This window comes from Mauremys reevesii, linkage group 4 (genome assembly GCF_016161935.1).
Source record: "Mauremys reevesii isolate NIE-2019 linkage group 4, ASM1616193v1, whole genome shotgun sequence".
Lineage (NCBI taxonomy): Eukaryota > Metazoa > Chordata > Testudines > Geoemydidae > Mauremys > Mauremys reevesii.
In genome coordinates, this window is record NC_052626.1 from 133890008 (window position 1) to 133905692 (window position 15685).

General features: G+C 42.1%; 1 protein-coding gene across 8 annotated transcripts in view; it reads left to right on the forward strand.

The window, feature by feature from the left end:
- The window catches only part of SRGAP2 (SLIT-ROBO Rho GTPase activating protein 2), a 218487-nt gene that overhangs the window by 77322 nt on the left and 125480 nt on the right, over nt 1-15685 (forward strand). For 4 of the 8 annotated variants that reach the window (XM_039534418.1, XM_039534420.1, XM_039534421.1 and 1 more), the window contains one exon: nt 15184-15376. In XM_039534418.1, the coding sequence (XP_039390352.1) occupies nt 15184-15376 (193 nt within the window). Of the gene's footprint in view, nt 1-2854; nt 3071-15183; nt 15377-15685 lie in introns of those variants that run through there. The other 4 variants (XM_039534424.1, XM_039534416.1, XM_039534415.1 and 1 more) reach the window with 4 other exon arrangements.

The following is a 15685-nucleotide window of genomic DNA, read 5'->3' on the forward strand; positions in this document are numbered from 1 at the left end:
TTCATAAATGACCTGGAGAAAGGGGTAAACAGTGAAGTGGCAAAGTTTGCAGATGATACTAAACTACTCAAGATAGTTAAGACCAAAGCAGATTGTGAAGAACTTCAAAAAGATCTCACAAAACTAAGTGATTGGGCAACAAAATGGCAAATGAAATTTAATGTGGATAAATGTAAAGTAATGCACATTGGAAAAAATAACCCCAACTATACATACAACATGATGGGGGCTAATTTAGCTACAACGAGTCAGGAAAAAGATCTTGGAGTTATCGTGGATAGTTCTCTGAAGATGTCCACGCAGTGTGCAGAGGCGGTCAAAAAAGCAAACAGGATGTTAGGAATCATTAAAAAGGGGATAGAGAACAAGGCGGAGAATATAGTATTGCCCTTATATAAATCCATGGTACGCCCACATCTCGAATACTGTGTACAGATGTGGTCTCCTCACCTCAAAAAAGATATTCTAGCACTAGAAAAGGTTCAGAAAAGAGCAACTAAAATGATTAGGGGTTTAGAGAGGGTCCCATATGAGGAAAGATTAAAGAGGCTAGGACTCTTCAGTTTGGAAAAGAGAAGACTAAGGGGGGACATGATAGAGGTATATAAAATCATGAGTGATGTGGAGAAAGTGGATAAGGAAAAGTTATTTACTTATTCCCATAATACAAGAACTAGGGGTCACCAAATGAAATTAATAGGCAGCAGGTTTAAAACAAATAAAAGGAAGTTCTTCTTCACGCAGCGCACAGTCAACTTGTGGAACTCCTTACCTGAGGAGGTTGTGAAGGCTGGGACTATAACAATGTTTAAAAGGGGACTGGATAAATTCATGGTGGCTAAGTCCGTAAATGGCTATTAGCCAGGATGGGTAAGAATGGTGTCCCTAGCCTCTGTTCGTCAGAGGATGGAGATGGATGGCAGGAGAGAGATCACTTGATCATTGCCTGTTAGGTTCACTCCCTCAGGGGCACCTGGCATTGGCCACTGTCGGTAGACAGATACTGGGCTAGATGGACCTTTGGTCTGACCTGGTACGGCCTTTCTTATGTTCTTATGTTCAGCAGCCCCCCATCAGTTCCGTCCCTCCCCTCTGCTCCCAGTACCTCCTGCCCACCAGCAGCCCCTTTCCCCTCCCTCCCTGCACCTCCCAATCAGCTGTTTGGTGGCGTGCAGGAGGCTCGGATCAGGAAGGGTGAGGGCATAGCAGGCTCAGAAGAGGGGGCAGAGCGGGTGCAGAGCATGTGGCAGAGCCAGGGGTTTAACAGTGAGCACCCCCCGGCACATTGGGAAGTTGGTACCTGTTGCTCCAGCCCCGGAGTCGGTGCCTGTACAAGTAGCTGCATATTAACTTCTAAAGAGCCGGTGGCTCCGGAGCCTGCTTTAGTGTGTTCCTGCTTGTCTTTAATTTATGTGAGGAGGACCAATCCTCGCAAAGGAGTCATGAGGGACGTTTTAGGCAAGGGGAAACTGTAAATACTTCTCCGATGGATTATATCTACTAAGAGGCAACCCATCTTAAATGCTCAATTACTGAGGGACAATCTACACTCATTCCTATATTTGCTTTCTACAACCAATTGTATAACTTCTCATGAGTGATGTACCCACGTATTTGGATTTTAATATCTAAACTGTATTGTTAAATTTATCTACATTTGGGTTATTGCTGATATGTATTATATGTATCTTATGAGTTTTTTTAAATTTTGTATTTATGGATAATCTAAGCACTATACCCTGATGTACAGATACTCTCTTTTTTAAACCTGTGTATTATATATTTTTTTAACATTAGCTTTAATAATAGAGTGATACTCAGAAAACTATCAGCTCTGTCTGTTAAGACCAATCCATGTGGGTGGGTGAGAGAGACTTCTTAAAATCTGGGTAGGTGTTGGGGATGCTGCTTTTGTTCTGTTGCCAACCCAATCCTTTCCTGGGTGTCTCATAATTTTAAATAGCTTGGCATCTGGGACAGGGTTGGGAATGTTGTGGGAAGACTTCAGTGCTGTTACATGGTTGAAGTAACTGAACAGGGAAAAGCAGCATTGACTTCTTGTTCCTCCTGTAATACTGAATTATGTCTGTGTGATTCATTCTCTGTGTGCTTTCCAGTACAAGCGTACTTGGAGTTGAAAAATTATCATAGAAGAAACTCCTCATAAGGCGAGCGAGTGCCCTTTTTATCTGCATAGAAGCGTGGTGAGGAAAAGAGAAGGTGACTGGGAGCCAGGATTCCCCGGTTCTAAACACAATTCTGTTGCTGGCTTACTGTGTGATGCTGAGCACATCACTTGAGCTCTCTGCTTCGGTTTCTACGCTCCCCAGATGGGGATAATACTGATACCAGGGATTCTAAGAGCCACAGTAGATTGTTTTAAAGTAATTTCAAATGCTCTGGGGCAAGGTGCTATAGAAGAGCAAGGGTGTCCGTGTTAAAATTGTTTTGGACATATCTTCCACTTGGGAAACACACCTCTGACTATTTTTGAAGCATGCCTCAATCGGCATTCATATCACAAAGGTGAACTCTGGTAGTCCCTGATGCTTTTAGTGTGGCTTTTAAAATCATACTGACATCATATGATGTTGTGCTCTGTCTCTGCTTGCTAAGCAGCTGAATTTCCCCACGAAATTGCCCAACTCTGTAAATTGCCATACATCACTGTTTCACTTGTGTCATCAAGCTCCCTCTTAACTGATCAACGGGAGAATTATTTTAATAGCAGTTCCAATTGGTGGAGTGGAGAGGGGAAATTCTGTAACTTTCCACTTAGACACAGTATCTATATGAATATGTACTCACAAAAAATTACCCCTTTGTATAACTCGTGGCCAGCAGAAGCAGTTATGGGGAAGCAGATGTTTTGAATGATGTAAAAACAAAACCTGAACTGAGATAGTAAAAGTCATCCTGCTTACAAAGGGAATGGTCAAACCAGCTGCCAAGTTGTTCGCTGAGCAGGAGTTAAGCAGATTAAGTGAAGATAAGAGGTGTGAGGTGAAGATGAAAAGTGGAGCCATGAAGACTTCAGCAATTCTATTTCTGCACAACAGTCAATGTAAAGGTATTTCATTTCTCCTTAGGTTGCTGAGATAACAGGGCAAAAAAAAAACAGTGGAAGCTTTCTTAGGAGGGTGGAATGAGTGCAGCTGGCTGGTGATGCAGAGCGCTTGTATTTTCTGCCTCATCCCTTGAGACAAAGACAGTTGCTTTAATGTGGATTTGCATGCAATTCTTAAACTTTGGTTTATGGAGCACTTCCTACTTGTCCCTGAATCTGTTCAGTAACACTGGTGAAGCATCTATCAGGTTTCATAAAGGGAAGCTTGTTGCAGGCCAGGACACCTCCCCTCCCCCTGACTCCCCTCTAAGGTTCTACCAACTAGACTTAACTCTTCTCTGCACCCTGTGTGGCTGCTTCACATGCATCTCTGCTGGGAGTCTCCTTGGTGCCAATTGAAATAGGGTCAAATCTGTAAATGCACAAGAGGATAAAAGCAGCGTGCCTTGGACAGCTCAGAGCAATGAGGAAAGATGAATGTAAAGCCCCAGAGAAAATGAGGAGAGAGGGATGTAGTAAGCAGCTGTATCCATCATATTAAGGGACTTGATTTCAAGTTGTCTCATTACATCTGACTTAATATTATTTGTATATATTCCAGCACTGTTGTAGCTGTGGGAAATGTGGTAGAGTGGAATGGGGAGTCCTCCACTGGAGGATCTTGATTAAAAGACGAGGTTGGCAATATGAAATTCTTGAGAACCGCTACTGTATGTCTTTGTCCATTTGTTTGTGTAGTAGAAATTGAGGGCTAATTTATCCCTCTACAGGCTTTTTTTCCTCAGCTATGTTCACCAATATTTCTGGGGAGTAAAATATTTACAGGGAAGCCATCATAGCTATAGAAGGCAATGGGGTGTGTGTTTGATTCTATATTGGTTGGTTAAGCGTAATGACTGTTCATATTCCTGTACTTTGTGACCATCTCAAGCTATTAAACGGCAACTAGCGCAAAGGAGCGATGCAAAGCCACACTGCTATAATGCTTCGGCTGTCAAGGCCTGTCCTGAGCTCACTCAAATGGATGCAGTTTAATACAAGCTTCACTTCTGCCTTTTTGCCTCTGTCTTGTTCTGTTGTTGGACTGTTTGTTTTTCTTAATATTTTGATAGACTGGCATCGGGTGTGTTGTTTTTATGTTGAATCTAGCCATAGTGACGCTTCCACTAACACATCAGAGGCTTCCTCATTTAAATGCTAGGCTTGAAAACTGCACTCTCCTGTATGCAGGGATTGCTACGCTCATGGTAAGACTGGGGCCATCAGTGCTTTGTGTTTGTGAGTGGAAGGAGAAAATACTTTCTCCAGTGGAAGGAATTTCAGGGAACAAGATGTCATTTCCAGAGCTGCAGATTATCAAGGCTAACATTTCTATACTTCAGGTAGCACAAGCCATTGAAGTCCTAATTTTTAAGGGTTCTTCAGAAGTAAAACATGAAAATAATTGTGACGTTTAAAATGTGCCTCTATCAAATGATTGACCAAAGGAATCCGAAGAAAGCCAAGGCTGGTGAGTTTGTACTTGAATGACCATCATTGTGAATGTTTATGCACCAGTAACAGTGACTTATAAAATCCTATCGGAAGAGTAACACAGCCGGCTGGGACATGGACATTGTATGCATAGTAGAATGCTAATTGTATACCTCTACCCCAATATAATGCTGTCCTTGGGAGCCAAAAAAATCTTACCACGTTATAGGTGAAACCGCGTTTTATTGAACTTGCTTTGATCCACTGGAGTGCGCAGCCCCCCCGCCCATAGCTGCTTTACCGTGTTATATTCAAATTCGTGTTCTATCGGGTCGTGTTATATCGGGGTAGAGGTGTATATAGGGAAGGAAGGTTATGTCTGGCTCATCTACATAATAATACCTGGATATAGTAAACTGGTTTGCTTTTCAAAATGGCACACATTACACAGGTCAGTTTTCCCCTCAGTCTGATTGGCACTCTAACTGGACTGAGGGAATCTGTCAATCTTATATGCTTTCTGACTCACATGTCTGACTTAAAGGTTGAGGAAGGAATTGGTCAAGTTTCTTATCTTTATTCTTCAAAATGAAAAAAAACCTTGCAGCCTGTTTTATCTTGTATAGGAAAATGGCAGTGTGCAGTCAGCAATGTTATTTGCTTTTTAGCAGCTGCTTTTCCATGTTTTCCTTTCATTCAGTCTGCATCTGTACATGGGATTCAGTGGAGAATTAACAAGAAAAGGTGGGAGGGGAGGCTATTTAGTTAGATGGAATCTACTTAATGATAAATTTATGAATAGGACATAATGTACAGTGTCAACTCTTTCTGCCTCTACCTAGCTTAATTCACAAATTACAGGACAAGCCAGATGGCAGTTAAGGCCTGTCCTTGAAGCTACTTGCAAATGCTGAGGTTGAAGTACTGAAGATAGCTGGGAAAGGGATGAAAAACTATGTAGCTGTCTAGATTTATATTATATTCTTCACCTCTGCCCTTTATAATTAAGGATCTTTATAACATGATGTTGGAAATGATTAAATGGCATACTGTTTTCCTCTTGTTACTTTTTAATCTAATTGTAAATAGCTGAAACCTATCTTTTTTCCTTCTCCTACGTTTGGAGGCTTTTGAGTGTGTATGTATTGGCGATGCTGTGTTTGTGGGAAGGAGGTAGCTTGGTCCAGTATTGGCATAAGGCACTGTATTTGGAATAGGAAGACAGGGTCCAAGTCCTGGTTCTGCCACTGACTCTGTATGTTGCTGAGAAGGTCATTTCCCTTCACTGGGCCCCAGGTTCCCCATCTATAAGTGGAGATAATGCTTATTCACCTTTGGAAACAGCTGAATGTGGAATGGCAACAATTTATTATGTGGATCTAATGCCCCCTGTAACTTTAATGCCGGACAAATAAAGCAATTACTTCCTGGCAGTGACCAACTCAACAGAAGAGGTTCATTGAAATTGCAGCTCCTTAAAGTGCTGGTCCTATTGAAGTGTTGGGAAACAGGTACAAGAATCAGGGCAACACTTCCTTTGGCTGATTTCCATATTTAATGCAATCAAGTTTGGGAGGGTCGGGGGGTGGGGTGGCCTCATACTCTCCAAAAGCAAGAAAGAGCATGCTATCATTGAAATGGGGGGAGAGACTGAGATGGGTAAATATCACAGAAGCCACTCTACTAACCTGAAAATCCAGCTGTGTAGTAATAGGGTCTGGAAACAGTCCACGCTTGAGAACACAGTGATGGATAAGGTGAGATTAAATATCTGTGTGACCTTAAAATAGTGGCTGTATGAAAACAGATTCTGGAGGATACTGATTCTGTGACTTGGTTTGCAGCTATCAGCAAATGATGAGTAGGGGCTTTAATTTAAAAAAAAAAGGAAAGGATTGAAGCATTTAAAAAAGGGGTGTAACGCTAATTTGTGGTGTATAACTTAAGGGATGCCAAACCAATGAACTGAAATAAAATCTGTGTATTGCGACTGCAATGTTATAAAAGCGCCAGTGTAATATAGTAACCCACAGTTGACAGCACATGTTGCTTTGGTATGTTCTGACCATACATCTGAAAAAATCCTCATGCCTGTTTAATCAGTGGGATAACAAATAGATGTTTTATATCCTAGAAAGCTGAGTGAGCCTCAGGAAATTCCTGCATTCTTGAATTTATTTTATTTGTGGCCAAAGCAAAGTACTGTTTAAAAAATAAAACTGAAGATCAAGGTTGCCCTGCTTCAGCTCAACCCCACAAGCTGGGTGCACTCTGTTCAATAGCCTATTGTTCCCCAGTGCATGCAGCCCAATCAGCTGTTACTTTTCCTCTCACAGAAACAGTGCATTTATTTACAACAAAAAGTCCTGATGCAGCACATTTTGCTAAAGGGAAAGGTTACAATTAGGCTTGGTGTTTAGCAGGAGAGGTGCATCTGAGGCAGTTTGAGAAGCATTTGCTTAATTAAACTTAACATTGCATTTTAAATGATTGTAGTACAGTGTGTGAGTCTCTTTAAGATTTACATTGGAAACCTTGGGTTTTTTAGTTTTTCTCTTTGATTTGGCACCGAGCTTCTTCAAGGAAAGAGCAATGTTCTTTTTTGCAGTCCACTTTGAAAGTCAAGAAGAGGGGTGCCCCATGCCACCCATCACATCTCCCAGTGTAAACAGCCCTGGAATTTGGAAGTGTTTGGATTTCAATCCTGTTTCCAGATCCAAATCATGAAAAGTTGAGCCTATCAAAATGCCTGGGAGTGTCCTCCATTCTCACTGAAGGCTTTGGGCGTTGAGGTCACTCAGCATGGAGCAGGGTAGGGAGATGAATTTTCTGCAAATGACCCACACACTGAAGTTCATGACTTTTTTTCCTCTGTTTTCTTCCTGCCTCTTAGTCCTTGGTCCCTCATGTAGGTCCCAGTTCTGTGAAGTACTGAGGTCAATGGAAGGTCAGGGTGCTTGTGAACCAGTTACAATGACTGGCAGAATTAGGCAGTCATTGGACTCAGCTTTGATGTGTGTTTGGTTTTGGTGGTTGTTTTCCTACTTGCTATGGAAGTGATTTCCTGAGCAGTTAAAACAAGAACATTATTGGCGCAGAATCTCTGAGCTTGCCTTACAGCTACCTTCCTAAGAAATGAATGATAGGGTAGCAGGAGGTGGGGGAAAAAACCAATTGCATTACCACTCTTAGCTATATCTTTCTTTTCCTCTCCACCCCAGTCCCAATCTTGCCTTCTGACACATCCTGAGTATTGCTTCCAATACCAGCTATTGTGCTTGCATGTGCCAATGGAGTAGCTGACTTCCCTCAAGATAACCTAATGCAGATAATCAAGCTCTAACTGTGCAAGTAGATACAAGAGGCAAGTGGTTGCGGAATCTGAGCTTTGTGCTTTGCTTCCAGATCCGTTTAAGGGAAAACACTGAATCAGCTTTGATGTTCTGTTCATATGATGGATACAATATAAAATAAGCTTTTGTGACAAATGACCTAGCCTCTCTGGGTCTGGGATAGGGTCAGTAATTCAGCTGAGAGTCTGTTTAATGGAGTAAACTAGCTGTCATGTGGCTACATACTGAGATGCCAGTGGGAGTCAAATTCTAAATGAACTAGATCTTAGAGGGGAAACAAGAAAGCTGCCCTGTGCATTGTTTGCCATCTGTAATACAGCAGGAGGCATATTTAAGAACATAACAATTTCCATATTGGGTCAGATCAATGGTCCATCTAGCCCAGTATTGTCTTTTGACAGTGGCCCATGCCAGATGTTTCAGAGGGAATTAATAGAATGGAGCAGTTATCAAGGGATCCACTCCTGCAGTCCAGTCTCAGCTTCTGGCAGTTGAAGGCTTAGGGGGACGCCCAGATCATGGGGTTGCGTCTCTGACCATATTGGCTAATAGCCATTGATAGACCTATCATCCATGAACTTAACTAATTCTTTTTTGAGCCTGGTCGTACTTTTGGCCTTCACAACATCCCCTGGCAACAAGTACCACAGGTTGACTGTGTGTATGTGAAGTGCTTCCTTATGTTTGTTTTAAACCTTCCTGCTAATTTCATTGGGTGACCCCTGGTTCCTGCGTTATGTGAAGGGATAAATAACTCTCCCCTCTTCACTCTCTCCACACAAGGATTTTATAGACCTCTGTCTTATCCCCTTGGGTTGTCTCTTTTCTGAGCTGAACAGTTGCAGTCTTTCTAATCTCTCATATGGAAGCTGTTCCATACCCTTAATAATTTTTGTTGCCCTTTTCTGTATTTTTTTCCCAATTCTAACATCTTTTTTGAGATAGGGCAACTAGAACTGCATGCAGTATTCAAGATGTAGGCTTACCATGGATTTGTATAGTGGCATTATTTTCTGTGCTGTTACCTATCCCTTTCCTAAAGGTTCCTAACATTATTAGCTTTTTTGTTTGACTGCCCTTCATAGTGAGTGGATCTTTTCAGAGAAGTATCCACAATGACTCCTAGATCTTAGAGTGGTGACAGTTAATTTAGACCTCACCATTGTGTATGTATAGTTGGGATTGTTTTCTAATGTGCATTGATTTGGGTTTATCAATACCATTTTGTTGCACAAGTCAGGGGCATCTCTAGCTTTTTTGCTGCCCCAAGCATGGCAGTCAGGTAGCCTTCGGCGGCTTGCCTGTGGGAGGTCCGAGGGTCCCGCGGATTCGGTGTACCGCCTGCGGGAGGTCCGAGGGTCCCGCGGGATCGGCGGACCTCCCGCAGGCAAGCCGCCAAAGGCTGCCTGACTGCTGCTGTTGCAGGGACCAGCAGGGCGCACCACTCAGCTTTCTGCCCCAGGCATGTGCTTGGAGCGCCGGTGCCTGGAGCCGCCGCTGTGCACAGTGACCTAGTTTTGTGAGATCCCTTTGTAACTCTCTTCCTAGTCATTTTTTGGATTTAATTATCTTGAGTAACTTTTGTATCGTCTGCAAACTTTGCCACTTTGGTGTTTTACCACTCTTATCAGATCCTTTATGAATACGTTGAACAGCAGTGGTCTCAGTACAGATGTTTGGGGGACCCTGCTATTTATCTCTCTCCAATGTGAAAACTTAAAATTTATTCCTATCCTTTTTGTTTATCTTTTAACCAGTTACTGATCCATGAGGGAACCATCTCTCTCATCCCAGGCCTGCCTTCTTTCCTTAAGAACCTTTGAGGGACCTTGTCAAAGGTTTTCTAAATCTACGTACACTATATCCACTAGATCACCTGTGTCCACATTCTTGTGCTCCTTTCTGTTTTCCTCAATAGGATTTCACTTTCAATTGTTTAAGGATGTCTTTGTCTCTCACTGCCTCTTTTACTCTGTCTAGTCATTGTGGCATTTTTTTGGTCCTCTTTAGTATTTTTTTTATTTGGGGTATGCATATAATTTGAGCCTCTATTATAGCATTTTAAAAATAGTTTTCATGCAGCTTGCAGGCATTTTCCTCCTGTGACTGCTCCTTTTAATTTCTATTTAACTAGCTTCCTCATTTTTTTGAAGTTAAATGCAACTGTGGTGGGCTTCTTCAGAATTATTCCCCCTACAAAGATTTTTAATTTAATTTCATTATGGTCACTGTTACTGAGTAGTTCAGCTAGGTTCACCTCTTATACCTAATCCTGTGCACCACTTAGGACTGAATGAAGAACTGCCTCTCCCTTTGTGTGTTCCATAACTGGCTGCTCCAGGAAGCAGTCATTAATGGTGAATCCATTTTTCTCTGCATCCTATCCTAAGGTGATGTACCCAGACAGTATGGAACTAGTTGAAATCCCCAATTATTAGGGCTCTGTGTCTGTCACAGAGCCCTCTCCCCCACAGTGACCCTCCCCCTTGATCTCAAGATTAAGTCACTGGTATTTTTAGTAAAAAGTCATGGACAGGTCACGGGACGTGAATTTTTGTTTATTGCCAGTGACCTCCATGACTTTTACTAAAAACACCCATGTCTAAATCATAGCTCTATCGATTATTATTGGGTTTTCTGTTTTTTGCGGGATCTCTAATCTCTCTGAGCATTTCAGTCAGTCAAGGACCTGTCAGGTGCTTGGTATTATATACCCTTATTAATGCTTGGCATTTCTATCCATAGAGATTCTGTGGTATTGTTTGATTCATTTAAGGTTTTTAGTATATTTGCCATTGCTTTCTTTCACATGTAGTGCCACTTCCCACCAGTGTGACCTACTCTGTTATTTGTATACAAGCACTTATCAGATTTGTCAATATTTGGTTGTCTGCCTTCATGTGGTGTAATTGAATGGGATTCTTTATTTCCTTTTCTTTCCATTCTTCAGTTCCTACCTGTACTTTATCAACTTCTGTCATCTCCTCTTTGCTAGGATATAGAGTATCCCCTTTAATAAATCCTTCCCTAAGGGATGCGTATGTCTGAACTGTGTGCTCCTACACGCCTATCGTCTTTCCCCAGCCCTTACATTCTAGCAGCCTTTTTCCATTTTGATTTTGTTGGAGCTTCCTGTATACTCTTCCTTTCCCCAAAAGGGTGTCCAGTTCCTAATAAACCTAAATTCCTCCTTCAAACACCATGTTTCATCTGCGCATTGAAACCTTGCAGTTCTGCCTATCTAATTGGCTCTGCTTATGGAACTGGAAACATATTTTTCTTCCACCGCTGTTTAAAAAAAAAAAAAAAAAAATTGAGGGGAAAATTTGAGCCACTGTCAGTACTCTCTTGAGTCTCTGGAGCAACGGTTCACTAACAGACCTGTCAGGACCTGGGCTGCAGTCCATAGGACACTTGGTGCATAAATAATGGCGCAAACAGAATATGCCATTTTAATTTTTAACTACTATTTTGGAGCCATGGGGTGAAAATAATCACTAATTTGACAAATGTAAAAAACCAAGATATTACAAAAATAGGGAGGAAGAGGCATTTTCATTTCCAAGCATTTGGAGGGAGCATCTACAAGTGATAGATCAATTAATTAACAAATAATTTTAAAATCTGTTTGATAGGGCCCTCTAAAATTGGGGCATCGAAAGAGGGCGAGGTTCTAGATCAGCGGTTCTCAAACTGTGGGTGGGAACCCCACAGTGGATCGCAACCCCATTTTAATGGGGTCACTAGGGCTGGCGTTAAACTTGCTGGAGCCTGGCGCTGAAGCCAAAGTCTGAGCCCCACCGCCTAAGGCTTTAGCCAAATCCTGAGGGCTTCAGCCCTGGCCAGCGGGGCTCAGGCTTTGGCTTCAGTCTTTGGCAGCGGGGCTCAGGCTTCAGTCCCCCTTCCTGGGCTTGTGTAGTAATTTTGTTAGAAGGGGGTCACAGTGCAATGAAGTTTGAGACCCTCCCCCTGCTCTAGAAGTACTTGGCACTGCTGTGCTCCTCCTCCATGCTCTGGTAATAGAACCCCTCTTATTTAAAAAAAACAAACACAACTGTCTACTCCACCTTTAATAGAACCCATTGCATGCCACTGACTTACTGCATGCATGATGCTTGTGCCATTTTTACTGGGACACAGATTGGAATCTACTTTTCAGGTGCCTCTGTTACCTGTGTGTGTGCTAGCTATGATTTTTTTTTTACCTTGTTAAAGGTTTAGAGCTTGAGGCAAAGTTAATTGAAATCAATGAGTCTTTCCTTAGTTACCACATAGCAACACCACCTGACTGTGTGTGACCATCAGTTTTACTTGAGGTGGTGGGGGGAGGAGAAATTCGCTAATGTGGTTGGCTTTGCAGGATGTTCAGTGTCAGAGTGGCAGACTTGCAAATGAGTACTAGGTTAAGTGGTGAGGAGACTGATTCATTACACCAAGGAAACACTGAATTACTGCACATACCTTATGGAATGCTCAGTCTGTTCCTCAGTCTATTATATATAGCTGGCTCACCTTCATTCCTGTATCAGTCTTACTGACAAAGCCACAGATGGAAAAGAGGTCTATTTGCATAGCACGTTAATAAGCTCATCACGCATACAAAGCTTTGCAAATCCATTATTGCTTTTGTAAATGGGGAGAAAGCCGAATGGGGAAGAAATTTAGTGTAGACAGAGTATCAACCATTAAATAACTGCTAGTAAATTTTGTTAGTGTTAAGTGTTTTGCTTCCTCCAACCCCTGTAAATCTTGAAATGTTACTGTCATGTGGAAATGAATGTGCAGCAGGGTATCACAAATTTGCAGGAGATATTACATGTATGGTGTGTGTGTTTGTTTGTTTGTAATAAACTTTCCTACGTAGGTTACTCCACAGTTGGCAGCATGAATGGTTTCAGTGGCCCTTTTCAAGAAGCCCCATGGATCATGATCAGTGTTCACTTAAAAGAATACTGTGTGCCTGTCCATTGTGGTCTCCCCTGGCTTGGCTTCTATGGAGCCCTGATGGAAATGGAATCTATCCCTGACTGTAGAACAGATGGCAGTGGTACCTTTCCCAGAGTGTGAACCCCATCCTGTGTTTTGTAGCAGGCCACAGGAGGAGAAGGAGGTGTAATTGACACTTCCTCTGCCTGAAGGAATGAATGCGGCTTGGTGTCTTGATGGAAAATAAATGCACACTACTATAAGTTTGCATATTTGCATGTAATTTTATTTTCCCTGACAGAGGGATAGAAGATGCATGAGTTCTCCAACCAGAAAAAAATTACAGTTGACCAGGTTTGACCTCCTGTAGCATTTATGGGGAGAGAGCAGCTGGGGGGGAGGGAGAGCTAGGGGGAATCACACTCTTTACCTGCTCCTTGAACTGTGTGTTCTGAATTCCCTTGGATGGTCAACTGTCGGGAAAGCAAGACTTCCAATTTAAACTCTTTTATAAAGGTCAACTCAAATTTGAGAGCCGTAAGTTATCACATAACTTGAAGAAAAAATTAATAATATCCTGACTTTTTTTGGGGAAAAAACCAGCAACCTGAAACAGAAGCCCTTACCACTGTTCCCCCTTTCTCCCTCTATCCCGCCCCCCCCAAATAAGGGTGCATGATCACTTTGCTTGAGAGCTATCACTGAACTCCATGGAACTGTTTCTTGTTCACACTATCCTGCTTGTCTTTGTGGTGCATTGGCAGGGTAAAGTGGGCAGAGCTGGATCCTGGTATGTTTCCGTCAGTGACAAGAGGACAGATGTGCTCAGGGGGGCAAGCAAAGCTGGTTGCTCTAATGTTTGTTTGTTTATTTGTCTATAGTGCCATTAAAAATGGTCTTGTTAATCTACTTCAGTGTCTGTGTTAGGTTTTTCAAATGGATCATTCTAGGAATAAGTACTTTCCAACCACAACCCCAAATAAGACCATTATCATAAAGCTTTGCATCCGTGCAATCCACGGGCATAAACAAAGCTGTGCGTGTAGAAGACCTGAATGCTAAGTACTTCATTTGCTAACTTACATTGCAGTTTAAATTCACTCCTGGAACAACGTGTTTTTTCAACACTTAGGAAGAAGCAGCAGCAAATCACCAGTGATAATAGGCAGCTCTAATTAATGTTTGAGCACCCAGAGAGCCTCAGATGAAAGTACATATTTTATTATTTTCTTGTTGTGTTAATTGCTAGAATTGGAAGCTAAATGTTCTCCTAGTAACTCAATAACTGCCAATTCTGATATTTTTTTTTAAAGCAAGGGACTGTGACATCTCTGCTTCACGCTGATTCACTGTGTGAATGTGGGCTACTCATTAGCCATTCTGTGTGTCATTTTCTCCATCAGTAAAATGAGATTAACAGCCTATCTCCAAAAGCTTCACAGGTTGATTTCACATTTGTAAAATGCCTTGAAATCTTAAATGAAATATGCCATATAAATGCAAACTGATATTGCTTCATGAACAGCATTAAAGAACACTTGTACCTGAACATGCTTATGGATGGCATACATGTGTACACACATTATTCGGAGAGATCCTTTTTTAAAGTGTTACTTTTGGAGGCTTTGTCCAAGTGGAAATGCTGTCTGATTGGCTCCTCCAAACGGGTTTTATCAGTTTGGTGGTGCTGTGTTAATAATGGAGGTTGCACATTAACTGCACTTAACTGAATAATCCCAAATTAGTGTCTTTGGGGAATACCCAAAAGGTTCACAGCTCCTTTGGTTTTGCCTCAGGAATAGTCAGCGGAGTGAGTTTGAGAGACTTTTTGGAGTGATTTCTTTTGAGGCACAGGGAAGAGGAGAGTTTGCAGTCCTTATCCAGGCTGCGATTCAGGACATTTTTGAGAAATGACCATTTCTTAATGCCAGATATGTCCTTGACACTTAGGATTGATTAAATTTTCAGCAGCAGAGTTTTGCTTGTAAGTGTACAATAGTGGGTTCCAGATCGCCTTACTTTCATCTTGTGGCCATAGTCACCTAAAGGTAATTTTCTAACTGAAGCAGCAAAGAATCCTGTGGCACCTTATAGACTAACAGACGTTTTGCAGCATGAGCTTTCACTAGTCTATAAGGTGCCACAGGATTCTTTGCTGCTTCTACAGAACCAGACTAACACGGCTACCCCTCTGATACTATTTTCTAACTATGGATACAGTTAATTAGATGCTTTTGGTCATCTTTTGGTGGGGAGGGAGAGCTCTTTTAACCTTGATTTACTAGGTAACTTTTATCATTTGGTTTTCCTTTGTCGGGCTTCTATTTAACACTTGGTATTTTGTTCGGTTCTCTCCTTGCTCAGAGATTCGCACCCAACTCATTGAGCAGCTGAAATGCCTCGACCAACAGTGCGAGCTTCGGGTCCAGCTACTTCAGGACTTGCAGGATTTCTTCCGCAAGAAGGCAGAGATCGAGATGGATTACTCAAGGAACTTGGAGAAGTTGGCTGAGAGATTCCTGGCTAAAACAAGGAGCACCAAAGACCAGCAATTCAAGTAGAGTTTTGCAAAGTTCCTTCTGGAGGCTGGGCATGGGGATGGGAGGAGAGAGCTGAAATATTGAATGTTGGGGGATGGCAGGGGAGGTAAGGGGGCAGCATGTCCCTTTTGTTAGGAACTTAAAGGGGAAAATCCTTATTCTCCCAAGTGACCCAGGTGTGTGTTTGAAAAACAGTAGTTTCCCTTTTGTGTGTTAGTTAATTAGCTGGATTAGCACAACTGTTGCTGGTGGAGTGTAACTCCAAGGGGGAATGGAATGATGGATTGTGGAAAATAGAGAATAACTTAATGAGGGAGCTGACACAC